At 34.9% G+C, this 18,468-nt stretch overlaps 3 protein-coding genes across 3 annotated transcripts; 1 reads left to right on the forward strand and 2 right to left on the reverse strand.

The window, feature by feature from the left end:
* Nucleotides 1-1,087: 1,087 nt before the first annotated feature.
* LOC125201468 (aquaporin PIP2-7) lies at nucleotides 1,088-2,361 on the reverse strand. The gene is made up of 4 exons (XM_048099591.1): nucleotides 1,988-2,361; nucleotides 1,626-1,921; nucleotides 1,413-1,553; nucleotides 1,088-1,329 (listed from the first exon to the last, which is right to left on the reverse strand). Exons 1-4 carry the CDS (start codon nucleotides 2,280-2,282, stop codon nucleotides 1,210-1,212), a joined length of 852 nt encoding a protein of 283 aa, XP_047955548.1. The 5' UTR covers nucleotides 2,283-2,361; the 3' UTR covers nucleotides 1,088-1,209.
* A 9,423-nt stretch (nucleotides 2,362-11,784) lies between these two features.
* LOC125200568 lies at nucleotides 11,785-14,196 on the forward strand. Its single transcript, XM_048098221.1, has 2 exons — nucleotides 11,785-12,191; nucleotides 13,192-14,196. Exons 1-2 carry the CDS (start codon nucleotides 11,889-11,891, stop codon nucleotides 14,029-14,031), a joined length of 1,143 nt encoding a protein of 380 aa, XP_047954178.1. The 5' UTR covers nucleotides 11,785-11,888; the 3' UTR covers nucleotides 14,032-14,196.
* Nucleotides 14,197-14,339: 143 nt separating this feature from the next.
* Nucleotides 14,340-16,682, reverse strand: LOC125200569 (probable CDP-diacylglycerol--inositol 3-phosphatidyltransferase 2). The gene is made up of 10 exons (XM_048098222.1): nucleotides 16,429-16,682; nucleotides 16,251-16,335; nucleotides 16,117-16,166; nucleotides 15,895-15,934; nucleotides 15,724-15,768; nucleotides 15,575-15,640; nucleotides 15,378-15,492; nucleotides 15,243-15,299; nucleotides 15,058-15,156; nucleotides 14,340-14,707 (listed from the first exon to the last, which is right to left on the reverse strand). The coding sequence occupies exons 1-10, from the start codon at nucleotides 16,487-16,489 to the stop codon at nucleotides 14,654-14,656; spliced, it is 672 nt and encodes a 223-aa protein (XP_047954179.1). The 5' UTR covers nucleotides 16,490-16,682; the 3' UTR covers nucleotides 14,340-14,653.
* Nucleotides 16,683-18,468: the final 1,786 nt, after the last annotated feature.

Genomic DNA, 18,468 nt, shown 5'->3' on the forward strand with positions numbered 1-18,468 from the left:
ATCTCCAATTGAATTAAAGATCAATCAAAGACTAGCCATCGATTCTACAAAAATTTAAAAAGTATACTCCATCCATCCCAGCTTAAGTAATTGAGTTATTTTCGACACGTATTTTAGAAAAATGATAATAAATGGTTTAAGTGGATAGAAAGTAAAGTAAAAAAGAAAATAATGTAGAGGAAGTTATTCTCCTTCTTCTTAATTTACTTTCTCTCTACTTTAAGTATTGAGGAGTATCATTTTTTCCAAACACTAAAAGAGAAATCTATCATATAAGCTGGGATGGAGGGAGTACTTGAATTAATTTTCACCTTCACCGTGGAAATATCATTTATCTTTGATTCAGTTTTTGTAATCATGAATTTCAATGTATAATAGTATTATATTATAGATTCAATTGTATATAATATTGTATTATTGAGTTTGTTTATAATAAAAAAAATTTGTTGCTTTGTAGGAGCTTATTGTATCATTTATATCTTTAATTCACCTGGTATAATTTACTATGCCGTTTTCCCATAATAGATGTACACTTTCCCTTACAATTTGTCCCACAAAAGATATCACATTTCTTTTTTTGGAAAAAATTCCTTTCACATTAATATAAAAATACTATTTAGTTCTCTCTCACATTAATATAAAAAGGTTTTCTTACTATAAAAATGAATTTATTACTGCACTATTTTACACCTTGCAAATGGTTTTTGGTGCCATCATTCTCAAGACAAATAATGGTTTTTGGTGCCATCATTCCACGAATCTCAGCATGATGAAGCTCTCATAGAACTCCCAACACATGGGGAATGGGGCCATCATTCTCAACACAAATAATGAAAGTTAGTGCTTTGAGTGGGCATTAATTACTTCTTCAAATTTAACTCATGATACCTTAATTTTGAAGCATTACTTAATAGTATGATTGGTAATTATGTACCAACCTAAGTTATAAAAACAGTTACTGAACAATATTGTTGGCTAATTAAATGTTGTTGTATTTTATTTTCGTACTCATTTCTTTAATGGTAATTGAGTACATAGAATTTAAAACTTAGGTAAAAAGAGATAGAGAAGCAAATAATTTACAATATGGAGAAACAGATAAAAATATTAATTATAACTGTACGAAGGGATTCACACAAAGCAAACATATAGATGATAAATAAATTAATAGCAACGACACATCAATAATCCAATTGTGCATATAGCGTCTCAGTTGCTCGCATTGCTCCTGAATGATCCCAGCGCCTTGATGGCCGCGGCCCTCAATATGTACTGGTGGTACGCCGCCGCGGCCAGAGCTCCCACGAACGGTCCCACCCAGAATATCCACTGCCATTCCAATTCACACACATACATTAATTACAAACTCATTCCACAATTATTCAAAAACATAACCTCAAATTAATCCTTACATGATCATCCCAAACTTTTCCGTTGTTGTAGATAACCGCAGCACCGAAGCTTCTCGCCGGATTGATTCCTGTTCCGGTGATGGGGATTGTCGCCAAATGAACCATGAACACCGCAAATCCGATGGGGAGCGGAGCCAAAACCTAAAATTAAAAAAAAAATTAAAAAAAAATGAGAGAAAAAAAAAGAATGTGAGAATGTGCAATAGAGCTTACAGGAACGTGAGAGTCACGTGCGCTCCTCTTGGGGTCAGTGGCGGAGAAGACGGTGTAGACGAGCACGAAGGTGCCAATGATCTCAGCGCCAAGTGCAGTTCCGGTGTTGTAGCCTGTGCTAACCGAGTTAGCTCCGCCGCCGAGCTTGTTGTAGTAGCTTTTCATGAAAGCTTTCACCAAACCAACGCCGCAGATGGCGCCCAAGCTCTGAGCTACGATATACGCCACAGCCCGAATCAGCGAGACCTTCCGGGCCAGGAACAGCCCGAATGTCACCGCAGGGTTGATGTGCCCACCTACATTTCATTTCAACGCTTAATTTTTAATTTGGGGATTTTTCTAGGGTTTTGAAAGAGATGAACCTGAGATTCCGGCGGTGCAGTAGACGAGGATGAAGATCATGCCGCCGAAAGCCCAGGCGATGCCGAGGATGCCGACGCCGTCGCAGTGGTCGGCGGCGTTGAGCTTCTTGTGGCCGATGACGGTGGCGACGGTTACGTAGAGGAAGAGGAGGGTGGCGATGAACTCGGCGATGAGGGCTCTGTAGAAGGACCAGAGCTTGAGCTCGCCTAAGTCGAGCAGCGGGGCTGGCGGTGGGTCCACGTAGTCCTTGCCGTGGTGGTGGACCTCCGGCTCTTCGCTCACATCTTTCGTCATGTCTGCTTCTTTTCTACTCTCTCTCTCTATCGGCTGAATTGCTGTTGGTGGAGTCTGGTTTTCAGCACAAGGTGGAGTTTATAAGCCTGGAGAAGACTAGTATTACTCCTTACTCAGCCATTAATTCTCACTATCCGTTGATAATTGTCGCACTTACTTTTAACTAATTTTGTTAATGGTATATCACTCACATTTTTTACTTCAGCCGTCAGCGAATAGGATTCACATTTTGAAAAATTATTAAGAAGAATGGGTATATGGATTCTACTCCGTCCCACAATAAAAGTTACTCCCTCTGTCCCAAAAAATGTTGAGTCACTTCTTTTTTATATATTTGTTTTGAAAAAATCGTACTGTACTTGTTTTATCATTTATAGTACTCTCTCTGTTCCACAATACGTATGACATTTAGTATGGCACGAGTTTTAAGAAATGTAAACAATAGTGGGTTGAAAAAGTTAGTTAAATATAATGTCCACATTTTTATATTAATTTTATAATACAATGTGAGTGAAGTGAAGAGTGACTCTTATAATGGGACAACTCGAATAATTATGAACTGAGGTTTCCATTCACCAACGTAACAAAATTGAAAAACTGACTATTTGCAGATAGAATAAGCACTCCACTAACTTTTTAAATGTACTTTCTACTATTATACACGGAGTGAAGTATTGGCGGACAGGTCTAACCTAGAACATTATCATTGCAATTGGCCGCATAATAATAATGTTCTGGGGTTAATTACAGGAATTTCAAGTGGGACCGACATGTATTTTTGTATTAATGTGGGAAACCTTACGATTTTATAATGTTTTATGTTGTTTGGGACAATTAAGTGATTTTTGGCCACAAGTCTCTATTGATATGAAACTATGGCACTTGTTCTAAGTTCATACTACTAGTTATAATCACGCCTCTCTGTTGAAATACTTTCAATCGATTAAATTATAATGATAGTATCTTTAAAAATATTAAGAAAGTCCAAATTAATATTCTCATAATTATACTACTACTAATAAAATACTCCTATGTAAAAGTTGAATTGTATAGGTTTTTTACGAGAGAGTTTGGATAGGTGGGGATAAAGTGGGTGGTTTGGTAATGAGTGTGAAACAATGATCTGTACATAGGGTTGTGCTTAGCTGTAGGCAGGTCCATACATCGCAGCCAATCCAAATTCCAACGGTTACATGTCTTTTTCCGATTCAGTACTTCATCGTTTCTTCTTTTTCCCCAACGGTTCCATGTTTCTTTTGTCTCTGTTCTTCATCTTTTACCTCGGATACTTCCACTACTCACGTGATTTTCGAATTCAAATGGCAATTTCTTTGTTTTCTTTTTACTAATCGTTAAATGCTTTCTGTAATCTACTAATTCGATTTCAAAATCGAATTATTTGGAAATTCTGATGATATTGTACTCAGTGGCGGATCCAGAAACCTATAAAGAAGGGGGCGGAATTACCACTGTGTCTTTATCCTTTAGTTTCACAAGAACATGCTCAAAATACACCAAAAATAATGTGTTATTATTTGATATATTACTTTTTTTTTATTTAAGATGAGGCTTACTTAATTATTATTGTTTTATTTTGAAATATTTTTAGTATGAGGCTGGAGTGATTGGCGGGTAAAACAAATTATGAGACTACTTTTTTTTAGACATAGAAATATTAAGTTAAAATGAATATGACTATCGAATTTGACATAAATAACATGATTAGTTATTAGAAAAAAATTCAAAATTCTTCTTTAAAAAGAAACATAATAGAATAAATGGGAATTATGGATTAACACATTAATTTCAAATACTGTAAATATGGCTTGCAAATAATTGAATAGATATTTATAACGAAATGACTTTAGTTCCTAGTTTAATTTTGGATTAATCTTGTCGTACTCCCTCCGTCCTAAGCAGAGACGAAGCCAGAAATTTTACACCGAGGAGCCCAAAACACTATTATTAACTGGTAGATATTTTTCAGTCGGCATCAATATAGCCGAAAGCAGCTGCGACTTACAGTGCACGAGTAGGCAATAGATTAAGATGGCTATGAGAGGGAAAGAATTAGAGATAAAGTAGTAGAAAACAGTGATATATATGTGTACTATCGTTAAAAGCAACATAAATATCAAAATAGCATATAATGTAATTAAAAAGCGGTTGTGACACCTTCAAAATTGCTATTAATAAACTACTAGTACTATATAATTCTCCCTCCGTACATATAAAATGGTCCCTCTTTGTGGAAGACACGAGTTTAATGAGAAATTGGTAAAGTCATATAAAAGAGATAAAAAATCAACAAAGTAAGAGAGAGGAGAGAAAAAATCGATAAAGTAAGAGAGTAAAAGAGAAAAAAGTAAGGGATAGAAGAGAAAAAAGTGGATAACCCTTTTTGAAATGAAATTATTTTTTAGAAACAACCTAAATGACAAAATGAAACTATTTTTTGGGGACGCAGTGAGTATAATTTTTTTCACATATCTATAATTAATATATAAAGAATTCTATTGAATTAGTATTGTTTAGAATAAAATTTACTGATTTTTTTATAAAATAATTACTTGAGTATCATACAAATGTTATACTCCTATAGATATTCATTAAAATAATAAAAGAAATGAAAGTACAACAAACAGTGACTAACATTAAATTAATCAAGTTAGGTACCAATTATTTGATATAATTGTCTTTTGAACATAATCCAAATTTAGAAATGAAAATATAATTAGTACTAATATGTAAATGAGAAGTCTTTTGGCTGGCAAAGTATGTGAAAAGTGTGGGGTAGTTAAAATATTTGAATTGTACCAAAGGAAAGAACACGCAAAAAATACCGACTTGTGCCTTTTGTGGGATTCGAACACTGAACAACAGAGAGAGACCGCAAGCCAAACCAACTACGCTAAGGTCCAATCATGCTAATGGTATCAATTTATTATATATATAGGTAAAATTTGAATAGCTGGGGGGCCCAGTGGCCCCCCAAGCCCCAATGTGGCTTCGTCCCTGGTCCTAAGGTATTAGACCAACTTTCCTTTTTGGGATGTCCCAACATATTAGACTCATTTCCTTTTTTAGCAAAAAGCATCTATCTTATTTTATTCTCCACCTACTTTTTTTTCTCTTCTCTCCCCTACTTTTTCCCTCTCTCATACTTTACTCTCTCCACTTTAACTATTTAAATATCAATTCCTTAAATCATGTGCCCAAAAGAAGTGAGTTTAATACTCCGGGACGGAGGGAGTATTAATTAAAAATATTGAGTTATTGATAAGGCTAGTTTCATGCATTGGTTATGGGGTTAAATTCTGTAATTTCCCGGGTCTAACACGGTTTTGTAAGCCAGGTGTGCAGAGAAAATGTCAGATCCAGGAAGGAAGGAGAAGATTGCCTGGAGAATGAGGCTGATAGAGAAAGTGAGCAGAAGAGAAGAGAGTTTACCTGACGGATGAGCATTCTAGATAAAGGGCAGAATGAGAAATACAAGGAAGGATCTAGAAGCTCAACTCCTTATAAATAAGAGCACGCGACATACATGAGAGATCATCATCATCCTTTTAGCTCTTAGCTCAGTTTTCTCACACTCTACACACACACTTGGGGGATCAGTTTGGGGGTTTTTAGGGTTCATGTTAAAGAATTAGTTTGTGTAACACCGTCTCTACGCGAGGCGAAGATACAATTTAGTTTCTGTTTTAAGTTCCCGTTTCCGAATTTCCCGAGACTTCGTTGTTCGAAGCTCGGCCTTAGTTTGTTTAATTTCTGTTGGATCTGCACTTGTTTAGCTATGGAAGTTCTTGTTATGGTTTCGCTTCATGTTATTTCTGCTTTCCTGTTACTTTGGATGCTTTGATCTGAGTTGTTGAGTTGAATTGTGTGGAGATCGTGGCTGATCGGTTGAATTTGGTTGAATCTGTGTGATCAGAGATGGGAATTGCTGTGGTTGTTGTGGATGGCTTGGATCCGGAGCGGATGAAGCGTCCAGTGTCTGGATCTATTCATTTCTGCATGGTTTCGATGTTTAATTTCTGTTCTCTCAGTTACCTCGTCTATCGATAGTAGATCTGCTTAATTTCAGTCACTCTCGTCAAAGGTCTCAGTATTTGAATGTCTATCGAGGGACATAGATAATTTAATTATTTCAGTAGTATTACTATGGGTAATGTTAATGTATTAAGTTGTTATTCTTTAGTAGTATTACATTTTATCTCATGGTCTTACCACAATCATACTCAGAAATGGTCCATGTATTTCTCTTTTTAAATACCCAATATATTGATACGAGAAGTAGCAACTGTAAAATTCGTGAAGGGGGACTTTGTTAATTACTCCCTCCGTTTCACAGTAATAGAGGCATTTCATTTTGCGCACTCGTTTTGTAAAAATAATTATAAATAATTAAAGTGGAGAAAAAAGTAAAGTAAGAGAGATAATATTATAGATAAGACTCTTTTTTACATTATTCTTTTTCTTACTTTACTTTTTCACCACTTTAACTATTTATAATTATTTTTTCAAAACGAATGTGCAAAATGGAATGTCTCTGTTACTATGGAATGCATGGAGTGCTGTATTTGCTTAAGCAAATGTAATGATATCATTAATATGACAAATGAATGTGTTGGTAGAATAGATAGGATCCGAATGCTATAATCATCATTACGTAAGAGAGTGTTTAATAAATGTGGATGTGTTACCTAACACAAGCTGATTGGGTTAATTTGTCCTTGTAATATAGAAAATGTAATTTTCACGTCTTATATTTACCGATATTGGAGAAATCGCCGTGGATAATTCTCAGGATCAAGCCTTTTTTTACAAGTGAAATCATTTTCCTTAACCTAAAGATTACTCAAGGGTGTAGTACTTGGTTTGCAAACAAAGACAAAGGACACGGAAATATGACGTAGGTGCTATTAATGAGGAATAACTATTCTTCTATAAGATAAAAATACCATCTGAGTTTTTTATGCATAGATCCAAATACATCCATCTTCAATATGAATCATATGGTATATAATCACATAATATTATGTATACATTTGGAATAGAAATAATTATTGATGTATATATGGTTAAAATAAATTTGCTTGATTTTCTAGTTCGTCAATGAATTATAGCTTGAGCATATTTCATGTTTATAAAATAATAGAAAAAGGTGGAAGAAACTTTGGAGACTACATATTAAAAAGTAAAAAAATGACATAAGCTTATCACATTACACTTCACGACCTTAGCATATATACTTTCAATATTCGATATTTTTTCAAGACAAAGCTTATCTGTGACCACATAATTATGTTAGAGATTAGGTGGAATCGTTGTCAATTATGCTGTCCTTTATTTGGAACTGTCCCTATCCATTTAACTCTTAATTTAGACACAATATATAGTAATCGAGTATAATACTCAACATATATTTATGAAAAAAAAGATTTGATCAATTATATCGAATAATTACCATTCCAAACACACATTGTTACGGGGGCAAGGTCACGAATATAAAATTTGGAGCACTTTTTAGATACCCCAATCAATACATAATTTTCAAATTACGGCATACAATTGAAGATATTACAATTAAGTGACAATTTGGGGCACTTTTTTTCTTATCAGAATTTCAATTTTGTTATTTCACAAAGGAATGAGGTAGAGTATCAACGGAAACCTTTGAAGATGGATATACTCCTAAACACTGATTCAAATCCATATCAATAATTATTTGGCTTGCTTTGATAGCGAATGCGAGTTGTATAAATTTGCTTTATATTTTTAAAGAAGCATATATATAATACAACTACAAGGTGATCATATAATAAAAGTTCAAATGTAAAATATTAAAATTGTCTGGCTCATGTGACAAACAGCTGGCCTTCATGTTTTTTATAAGAAAATAGAGAGGCACAAAAAATGGAATTATAGGACCACTTTCTCGTCACTTTTATCTCTCTTGTGCTATATATATTACTAATAACTAATAATACTAATAATTGAGTTGAGCCAGGGCTGCTTGTCTTCATTCTTCACTTCCGCTTCAACATGCATCTCAACTCTATTCTTATTTATTACTACTACTCTATAATTGCTTTGTTTTTGTTTTTGTTTTTGTATAAATAAAGTTAACACACAAAAGCTACTTACATTTAATGAATTATATTATGCATATATTGAAGTGGCTGGAGTAATATATATGCATTTCACCATAATCCTTTAATAACTTAAATACCGGTAACCTTCCTGCTACGATTCTTAAAATGGTTGGTTATAAAACTATATCCGCACAAATTAATTATTTGAGTTATTATATTTGGGACAAAAAAGATTGAATCTCGTCACACCCTAGCTCGATGAGGTATCTGGGAGGATGTAAATAAAATACTCACTTCACTGGCCCGCTAAAAGGGAAGTTAGCTGCCATGAACCAACAAGAAGCCCTTCCTCAAAACCCATAATGGGCCTGAGAAATGTTACTCCCACACTACGTGCTGTGGGACTCGAACGTTGCTCATTAGGACATTTATAACTCTGGAACCAACTAAACTATGTCTGCAGACATATATGAGTTGTTATTATCTCACAGTAAAGGTAAAAGAACCTGTTGAATTTGTGATTAACGAAAGGTAACTACATGCCTTAGTGTATCGATAAGAGATCCCGAGCTGAACTTTAACCTAAGCTAAATTGCACATGATTATGAGTATAACACATTTCAACTTACACTAAACTATAGAGGCTAATTTCAAACTAAACCGACATCCCTTAGCCCTGATTATCAGATTATGTATAAAAGAGCCTATACCCTGTGATTAATAATTTTGAAAATCCTGCCACTATATCCCTCTACAAAAATAAAAATCGAAATCCCAGCTTAGATATAAATTTCTACCCAAACTATCTGCCTAGTATCTAAATCAGCCCAATAAAAATTATATTGGCCCACATCTCTTCACTCCAACGGAAATCAATCCATACTTTATTTGGGCCAAATTCACCAGTATTTATATAAACACTCATTATTTTATTTTTACTAGTAGTACTATAAAATATTGCTGTCTCTATTCGTCTATTACACCTTAGCATGTTTATTTTTTAAAAAAATATCTCATGTTTAGTATTTTGGGGTAAATATACTGTAATTTTTCAAAATGATGACTGTCTCTTACAACGATGATAATTCACAGCATATTGTGCTCAAGTTACTAATTATCCTATTACAAATTTAGTGCCTAACAACTTACAGAAGATTACTAATAAACTATAGATTTATCTAAGATTCTAAATATACTAGATCTATTAATTACATGAACTTGTAACGAACATCTCGGCCTTCACCAAGATTGCAAGTCCCCACGCCTTCATGAACATACAATAATATAGTACTAATATTGAGTTTATCTGGATTTAATATTATCAAAACAAATGTTTTTATTTGTTCTATTCCGATTATGAATGAATTAAGAATGTTTATATATGTAGTTGAAGCATATACTAATTTGTAAGAAGGCGTGTGGTATGTGCAAGACTGCATGTGAGAGGCACAAGACAGTGATTGGAAATTGCATGGCCGCGTGTGGAAGCCACGATATTAATTAGATGGAATCTTAGAAATATGGTCGCATTCAATTGCTATAAGATAGGGACTACCAATTTACCAAATACTAGTACTATAAACTAATCAAACTTTATTCCGCCCCAAAATTTTGAAAATCTATTGAGAAATAATTAAATTTAGATTTGTTGCAATTATCGGAAAAAAAGTCGGCTATGTTTTTCATTTAAACGATATTGTTTTCTGTATACATAGACGGTATTATTTAACCCAACAATGATGACGTTCATGTATACTCTTATAGTAGTATCAAATAGAATTTGCAAAGTAAATTTATCTTGAAATAATTGCAAACAATATTAAATTTCATGATCTTTTCAATTGATTTTTAAAATATGTGATAGACAAATTTGATTAAACTTTTTTGAATAATTTATCTAAAAAAAAGAAAAGTCAAACTAATTAATCAAACGTATGCCAGTCAAGATATGATATCCTACCCATGAAATCTAGTTCATCAAACATGACTCAAAACCAAATCGCGAGCTGCAGTTCAACATCTCTTGATTAGTTGTATTGCTTTTATACTTTTTAAACTTTTCGTCAAAATATTTGACAAAGAACTTTCATGGTATAATATGCGATGATATACAATCATATCTATAATAAGACAATATAAAGATCCACCAACGCTATCATAAATTCATAATAATGTTGACATCATTTCACCATTCCTTATTTTGCTTTGACATTTCCCCATTGGCAGGACAAATACTTGAAGTTTGAACACTTCTCTTAATATCATTTGTAAATTGTAACGAAAGGATCTCGAATTAATACTGCAAGATGTATTTAAAAAAGGTTAGAATAAATTCCACTTAGAAAATATCTCCAAACTAGTCTAAGTTGATAGCTTAAAAAAATTGAAAAATGATTCATAATTCCAAATTAGTTGGTAGCTACTAGTATAAAGGAAGATGTGAAAGCCACCAACTCTGTCCATGCGATATTGGGTGCAATTGTGGATGTAATTAGGCGACAACGTCACCTTCAACTTATTCAAACAATGTGGTTAGGAGTTACTCCTTAATCAATTATCATGTTTTCTTTCATTTTCCAAAGCTAGTAAAGAATCTCAAGAAACACTTTTTTACTAAAAATTAATTACATCTTTCTCAATTGACTAAAATGTTACACGAGTGAGAAAAGAGCGGTAAAAGAAATGTTGGGCCATTCTAAATAAATTCTAATCAAAGTAGTCACAAAACTTGGTCTCTCTCAAATTTGTGAAGTTTTTTGTATAAATAATTGTCTAAAGTAGTCACAAAACTTGGCCCCTCTCAAATTTGTGAATTTGTTTGTATAAATAATTGTCTAATACAAGTAATAATATTCTGATACACGTAGAATGTAGTGGTACCACATAATACCCTTTCCCAATTATATAATCGATCACAAAAAATAATTAAAAAGTATTTCGTGAAAAATCGAAAGATTACTTTGAATTGATCTAGTCTACTTGAAAAAGGGTTAGATCGTGTGAATGATTTAATTAAATACTACTCTCAAGATTAAAACAACGAGAGAAGGAAATTGGGCAGCAGGGAGAGCAGTTGGGTTCGAAGGGACGACGTTGTAAAAATGAACAAGGACCGATTTGACGTGTAGTTGCAATATCTCTTAAATACAAGTGTGAGACCTTGGAGGTGACAGTGGGAAGTGTGAGACATTAGAAGATGGGCTTCTGGCAGGATAGTGGATTAACGACCCAATAGTGAAAAGTGTGAGCCCTTGAAAGGTGAACTTCTAGTAGTTAAACACCCCTTATAATACTGTCGGGCTAGCACATGGGCCCTATTAAAAAAATAAGAAAGTAAATGTATATTGTGAGAATTTTAGATAAGAAAGAGAGTGGTAACTGCCAACCAACCTGGACAGTAGGTACACAAATCCTAGTCTATGGACTTTGCGTTATCTTCAAATCTGATTTCCAAATAATTTTTTTTCAAATAAAGGGGTAATTTATTGTTGGTGGAATCAGCGACGAAATGGAGAGGTTGATCTACTCCAATTCCGTTCCTCTCAAACGCCGCCTCAATTCGCCGTTTCTTCCACAACTCGCTCAAGCGGATTCGCCCCAACGACTCCGACCATCATCATTGTCTCCTTCATCTTCGTTTCCGCGCCGATTGAAGTCAGTTTCCTGCAGTCTCAATGTCAACACCTCAGGTTTTCTTTCCCGCAAAGGTGCGGATAATTCGCCTGAGATTAATTTGGAGCCTCTCGTGGAGTCTGCGCCGGAGCCGGGTTTTCTCAAATGGCTTGCTCAGAAACTGTGTCGCCAGCAAAAGGTATTCATATTTTGTTTTCTTATGGTTTCTTAGATTGCTCAATTTTGGGTTTGTTTTCGTTGGTTCTGTGACTAATTATGTTTGCTTTCTGTTTTCCATCAAAATCAATATTCTTCCTTCGATTCTGATAGATATGAAGTTGAATGTGGTGTTGAATTTGTATTACGGGCTTCAGATGTGATCATGTGGTCAAAGATTGAATCTTTTGTGGCATTAGTAGTTTGTCAAGTGTTGAAAATTAAAGTATGCTTTTATCCATGACAAAAACACAAAGCTTGGAAAGAATTACAGAATGTTATGAACAAATAAATTATCTTTCATATATGTCAAAATAAGTGGGTAATTCTGGGATGCTATATTCCCATATGGTATATGCGTTAGAATGAGTAAGATCAAAGCTTTTTTGCTTATAATTATTCCTCCTGAATTGTTTTTCTTTCAAAGACCAAAACTCTGATTTAGCAAGTTGGAATAGCTAAGAACAAAATTGATAGTATTGCAGAATGACCCTCTCCAAAATCTGTATTTTGTAGTATGAAAATTGTAACAAATGACTTAGGCCCTTCTTGGTATGATGGAATGGAGTGAGGGTGGAATGGGATGAAGGTAGGAATGAAATGACAATTTCATTGCATTTCCTTTGCATTTTCATTCCATTCCCTGGTTCATTCCATCGTATCAAGCAAATGAATAGAATGGAAGCTGGAATCACATTCCATTCCATCATATCAAGACGGGCCTTAGTTTTCTATATCCATTTAATAAAAACTCATGATTAAAAGGGACTAGTTAATGTCAACTACTAGTTACTAAATAATAAATATATGCAGATGGTTGATTATGTAACAAATTGAGTAACTCTGCTTTCTAAGGTTGCTGTTTTTACAGAGCAAATAACAAATGCAATTCATAATGCACTCGTCAAAGTAATTGCTGCTCATATATAGAAACTAGGATAACTGAACTAGTTAACCCTAATGTTATTGGGTGGTTGTTACAGGTGGTTAATACTGGGAAGGTAATACTTCTATCAGCATTCATTTTATCATTTCTCCATCCAGCTACTGTATCTCCAGCCATTGCAAGTCTCCAAACTGCAGCCCATTCAGGAGCTCCAGCAGCAGTTGCAGTTGGTAACACTCTCATTCGCAGTGAGTTGCTAAGCAGTGCGTGGACAGGCTTTTTCGCTGGCTGTCTGCACACACTATCTGGACCAGATCACCTCGCTGCATTAGCTCCACTCTCAATTGGCCGCTCCAAAATGGAAAGTGCTGCTGTTGGAGCTCTATGGGGATGTGGGCATGATGCTGGCCAGGTACTGTTTGGCTTGCTGTTTTTAATTTTGAAGGACCGGCTTCATATTGAGGTCATCAGAACATGGGGAACAAGAGTTGTGGGGTTAACTCTTCTTGTCATTGGTGGAATGGGTATCCGGGAAGCTTCAGAAGTCCCTGTACCTTGCGTTGCCCTAGAAAATGGCGAATGTGATGTTAGTGAGTACGAAGCCCTTGTGAGCCAACCAGTTGGAAAGAAGAAGATCGGATTTGCTACATTTGCCACGGGAATTGTCCACGGGCTTCAGCCTGATGCACTGATGATGATCTTGCCTGCACTTGCTTTGCCTTCCCGACTAGCTGGTGCTGCGTTTTTGTTGATGTTTCTAGTTGGAACAGTCATTGCAATGGGAAGTTATACTGTCTTTATAGGCTCGTGTAGCGAGGCACTAAAGGAGAGAGTTCCCCGGATAACAGAGAAGCTCACTTGGGCGTCTTCCCTCATAGCAATTGCGATGGGGCTTTCTCTTCTAGTTAGCCAATATTTCGGATTTAGTCTCTATTGATTTTCATTCTGAGCCTGAACTATGGTATGTTTAGATGAGATGTAGCTGAGGATTTGAAGGTGATTGATTTAGTAAATTGAGAGCTAAAGCTCATTTTTAAATGTATGAGATGTGCTATGATAATGTTCATTTATATACTATACTTGATGTGTGTGCATTGTAATATTTCATTTGTAACTTTATGATCAAGAATCAAACAGTTCAGGAACTATGTAAACAAAGAGGAAAGATAATTCGTCATTAAACGCATAGCAATCTTGGAAGCAACTACGAAACAAAAAAAAATATATCATGAAATGGTGTACTAATTTAAAGATCAAGAATGATTCTCCGCTTGATTTTAATCAACGTGGCCAAACCATTTTTTTACATTTCTACAAAGGGAAGCAACATCGAGATATTCAGACAAGAGTATGTATATGTTAAACACGACCCCCCCCCTGAATGTGAACAGTGAGACGTGTTATCCCGTTTGAATTCATTGACAAGCACATCATCTTCTGATTCAAAACGCATGTTGGAATCGTGAATGCCATGTCCCCATCCATAAATATGCTGCGTTAGTCACACCAAAACGAAATTTGAAGTTTGCAGGAAACAATGCAAGGCCTGTCATGCCATCCTAATGCTTCTTAGCAATGTCATAAAGTATACATGCATCTGCAGCTGTCTTCATCTGCAATCAGAAAACGAATAAGCAGTTTGATTTGTGGATAGACAGATCAAGGAGAATGCAGAAATGATCATGAAAGTCGCATCTGCTACATTTTAAAGATAGTACCTGTGAGCCTTTTTGGGACTACTCTATTGATGCACCATGCGAAAAATGCAAACTTGAGAGAGTACAGAAATAAAAGATACTACTACAAATCAGATTAATGAATCCCCATATAATTTACTTATTTTTACCAAGAAGTTGCATACAGAAATCCGAACTTAAGAATGCACATAGCATAGCATTTTAAGCATACATTTGTAGAGATATCATTAGACAATATGAGGAATACCATTGTTTTTTTGTAATACCTGTATAATGTTAATTAGTTGTTTGATCGCCCATCCAACAAGACTCAAAGGAAGTAGAGTCTTGTACAGCCAGTTTCGCGTTGAAACGCTTAATAAAACCTGAGAGAGAATAACAAAAAAAGGATGCTATAAGTAAACGTCTCATTTAATGCTAATAAAAAACAATCAAGTAATACGAGCCTTACTTGAATAAGGTTCTCAGTCGGATTGTTTGCCAGAAGAAACAATATAATATAAAGCACCTGTCAGCCGAACCAACAAATAAAGTAACATATCAAAACTTGGAACACATCCCTGGAACAGACAGTAACTAGTACTACCTCACAAGAAACACAACAATAACCCATAAACTTCCGATTCCTGTAGTAAAGCTTGAAAAGCCAGTTGCTGCTATCCTTAACATCCTTATGACTACTCTTTCCCACCAAGAAGGTACTGCACAAAGTAGCAAGTGAATATGGAATCTATACACTGAGAAAGGAACAAACACATTGGAAGGTTTGTAACAAAGCAATACCTATACATTTGCAACCAATGACTGGCAATGTCTAGAGCAAGCAATGACAAGAAAGTCAACCCAGGCCTGGCAAACATCACGAGTGATGATTATTATATAGTGGCATATTTATACAAATTCGATTACAATAAAAACCTAATCTAGTTTACCTATAAACTTGGGAGAGAACGACCAACAGGCAAGCCGTGCTTATCCTGCAATGTAAAATGGATCAAACAGGATACATTTTTTTCAAAAAATGGGTAAAATGAAGCAAGGATACTAAAAAGGCACCACAAGCATCAAGATGAGATACTATAACTTATTGCCAAAAAGTGTACCTGTCTGTCACCATGTCAAGAACAGCACCAAATGTTGAAACTGGAAAACAAGGCTCAACATGTTATTCCAAATTCCACTGTAAAAAGCAGGTGAGGCTAATCTACACTATGAATGACCAATTGTGCAACAATGTGTGAACATTCAGGCATCCGATCCATTTAAGCAGAAAGCTATGCAATCGACAATTAGTTAACAGAGAAATGCAGATCATAAACCCTAACCTTGATTCAATTTGCGTGCAAACCATCCATCCAATGCATCACATACAAAGCTAGAAAAACAATACACAACATAAGATTCACAATAACGATTGACCAAAAAGGAAAAATGAACAAGATAGAGACGCGAATCCTACCTAACAAAATACAAAAGGGAGAAAAGATATTTGTCCTTAAAGCATATCGCAAAAGCATAGCAATTCATTAGAATCCTCACATAGCCTGTGGATGAGTGAAGAAAAAGAAGATACCGCGGTCAAATCATGGATTAAGTGGCAGCGATAGTGTTGAGAAGGTTGAAAAAGGAATGTTTACCGATTATGTTTGGGACGTAGAGGTAAACGGACAAGGTGCTAGGTCTCGACTTCTCCGCCATTGGCAAAGATCTGAAGAAATTTGTGTAGCAGATGGTTGAATCAACGGATTCGCTCTCCGTGATGAATAATTATTGAAAGAGCGTGGATTTTTTGAAGAAGCTTCAGAAGAATGGGGCGAATGTGCGAGAATACTGAAAAATCGCTGATTGCAACTTGCAAGAATCAATTTCAGAGATGAGTGCAAAGTGTTAATCAAACAAAAAAAATACTAGCTTTGAATAATAAAGACTACCTGTATAAAATAGGTAGATGGAATTCTCATATCATATGCATAGGTTATAAATTAATGAGAAATATATTTTAAATTTCATGGGAATAATACTTTAAATTTTAGAGTCAACTGCCTAAATAGTACCTAATCTTTCACTTTCGCACATAAATGATATCTGATCTTTATTTTATATCATTTTTGGTATCTATTAATCACATTTTTAGTACCTAATGCAATTTTCACCCCAAAATACCCTCTAAACAAATTCATTTTTCCATTTATGTCATAAAGGGTATTTTGGGCATTGACAAAACTAGTAAAAAGAAAAAAGAGGAAACATAAACTAAGGAGAAAAAATAAAAGAAAAAAGAAATGAACATAAAATAATAAAAAGAAAGAAGAAATGAAGAAAAATAAAGAAGAAGAAAATAAAGAAGAAAAAAAAATAAGAAGGGAAGAAAAAAATCACATATTTGGTGGAGTACTATTTTAATTGAAGTTTCCAAAAATATCGTTCATAACAAAAGAATTACATATTTGGTACCTAGGGTTATTTTTGTCACAGATACCAAAAACGATATAAAATAAAGATCAGGTAACATTTATGTGCGAAAGTGAAAGATTAGGTACTATTTATGTAGTTCACTGTAAATTTTAATGGGAATAATTATAGAGGGCGGAACAATGAGAAACCAACTTTTCAGAGAAATCAAATGGAAAGAAACATACAAATATTTTAAGTGCTTGGGCCACTATTTGTGAAAATCACTTCAGTTCATATATGATGGCAAATTAGGCCCAGTTAGCCCACTATATTCGTTTTTTTCTTTACTCACTTGCTCTTTATTCACTAGTCACTACTCACTCTTGTTTTCAAGAAATTAGTTTATTTTTTTTAGGGAAAATGTTTGGAGGATTGTCATTATATTTGATCACATCCCCTCTTTTAATATTTGGGAATGATCAATTAAAAACATTGCCGTATGAGATTTTTGAGATGGTTTGAATTGTTCATCAAATCATCTAACGATTATAGCGTAAGCAAATGATTCAAAATTTTATTATCGTATATTTATATTGCAGCAGAAAAGACGATTCCGTCGCTTTGGCGGCCCTCACACTCCGGTTCGACATCATGTGAGGGATTTAAATCAGGGTATGCAGTAGCCCATTAAGGGGGAGGCCTTAACCTACTGACTGTTAGAAGCCCATCTCCCAAGGTCTCACACTTGTGCCTGAGAGATGGAAGCAACTACACGACAACAGTGGGGTACGAACCCAGGCTCATTGCAGCAAGATCTGCCCCTCCGTTGCCATTTGCGCTACGCCCCTGCGGGGATCGTATATCTATATGAATGATCGTAATGTATGAAATACACAACTCAAACTTGGCATTCTAGATGGGCAAAACTGATAATTCTGTTCACAAACTATAGGTAGTTTCTACTAGAAACCATCTTTTTTAGCTTAGCAGCCAAGTATTAGAAATTCAAAATTGTCAAACCCCAATCATCTAAATCAATTAAGGTATGCATATTTCTCCATCACTAGTCAACTACATGTAACGCGCCATTATTCCAGTCATCTCCACTTTAAACTACTGCCTGCCAATCAAGATTCTGACACCATAAAATTTCAAGACTTTGAGAGAGAGACTTCCCATTCCATTCCCATTATAGTAGAGAGGCTCTTTCTCATAGACAAATGTTTGTGGGCCCTGATATTAGGTGACAAAAGAGGATATGATTCACAAAGTTGGGCCAATTC

This window comes from Salvia hispanica, chromosome 1, assembly GCF_023119035.1.
Source record: "Salvia hispanica cultivar TCC Black 2014 chromosome 1, UniMelb_Shisp_WGS_1.0, whole genome shotgun sequence".
NCBI lineage: Eukaryota > Viridiplantae > Streptophyta > Magnoliopsida > Lamiales > Lamiaceae > Salvia > Salvia hispanica.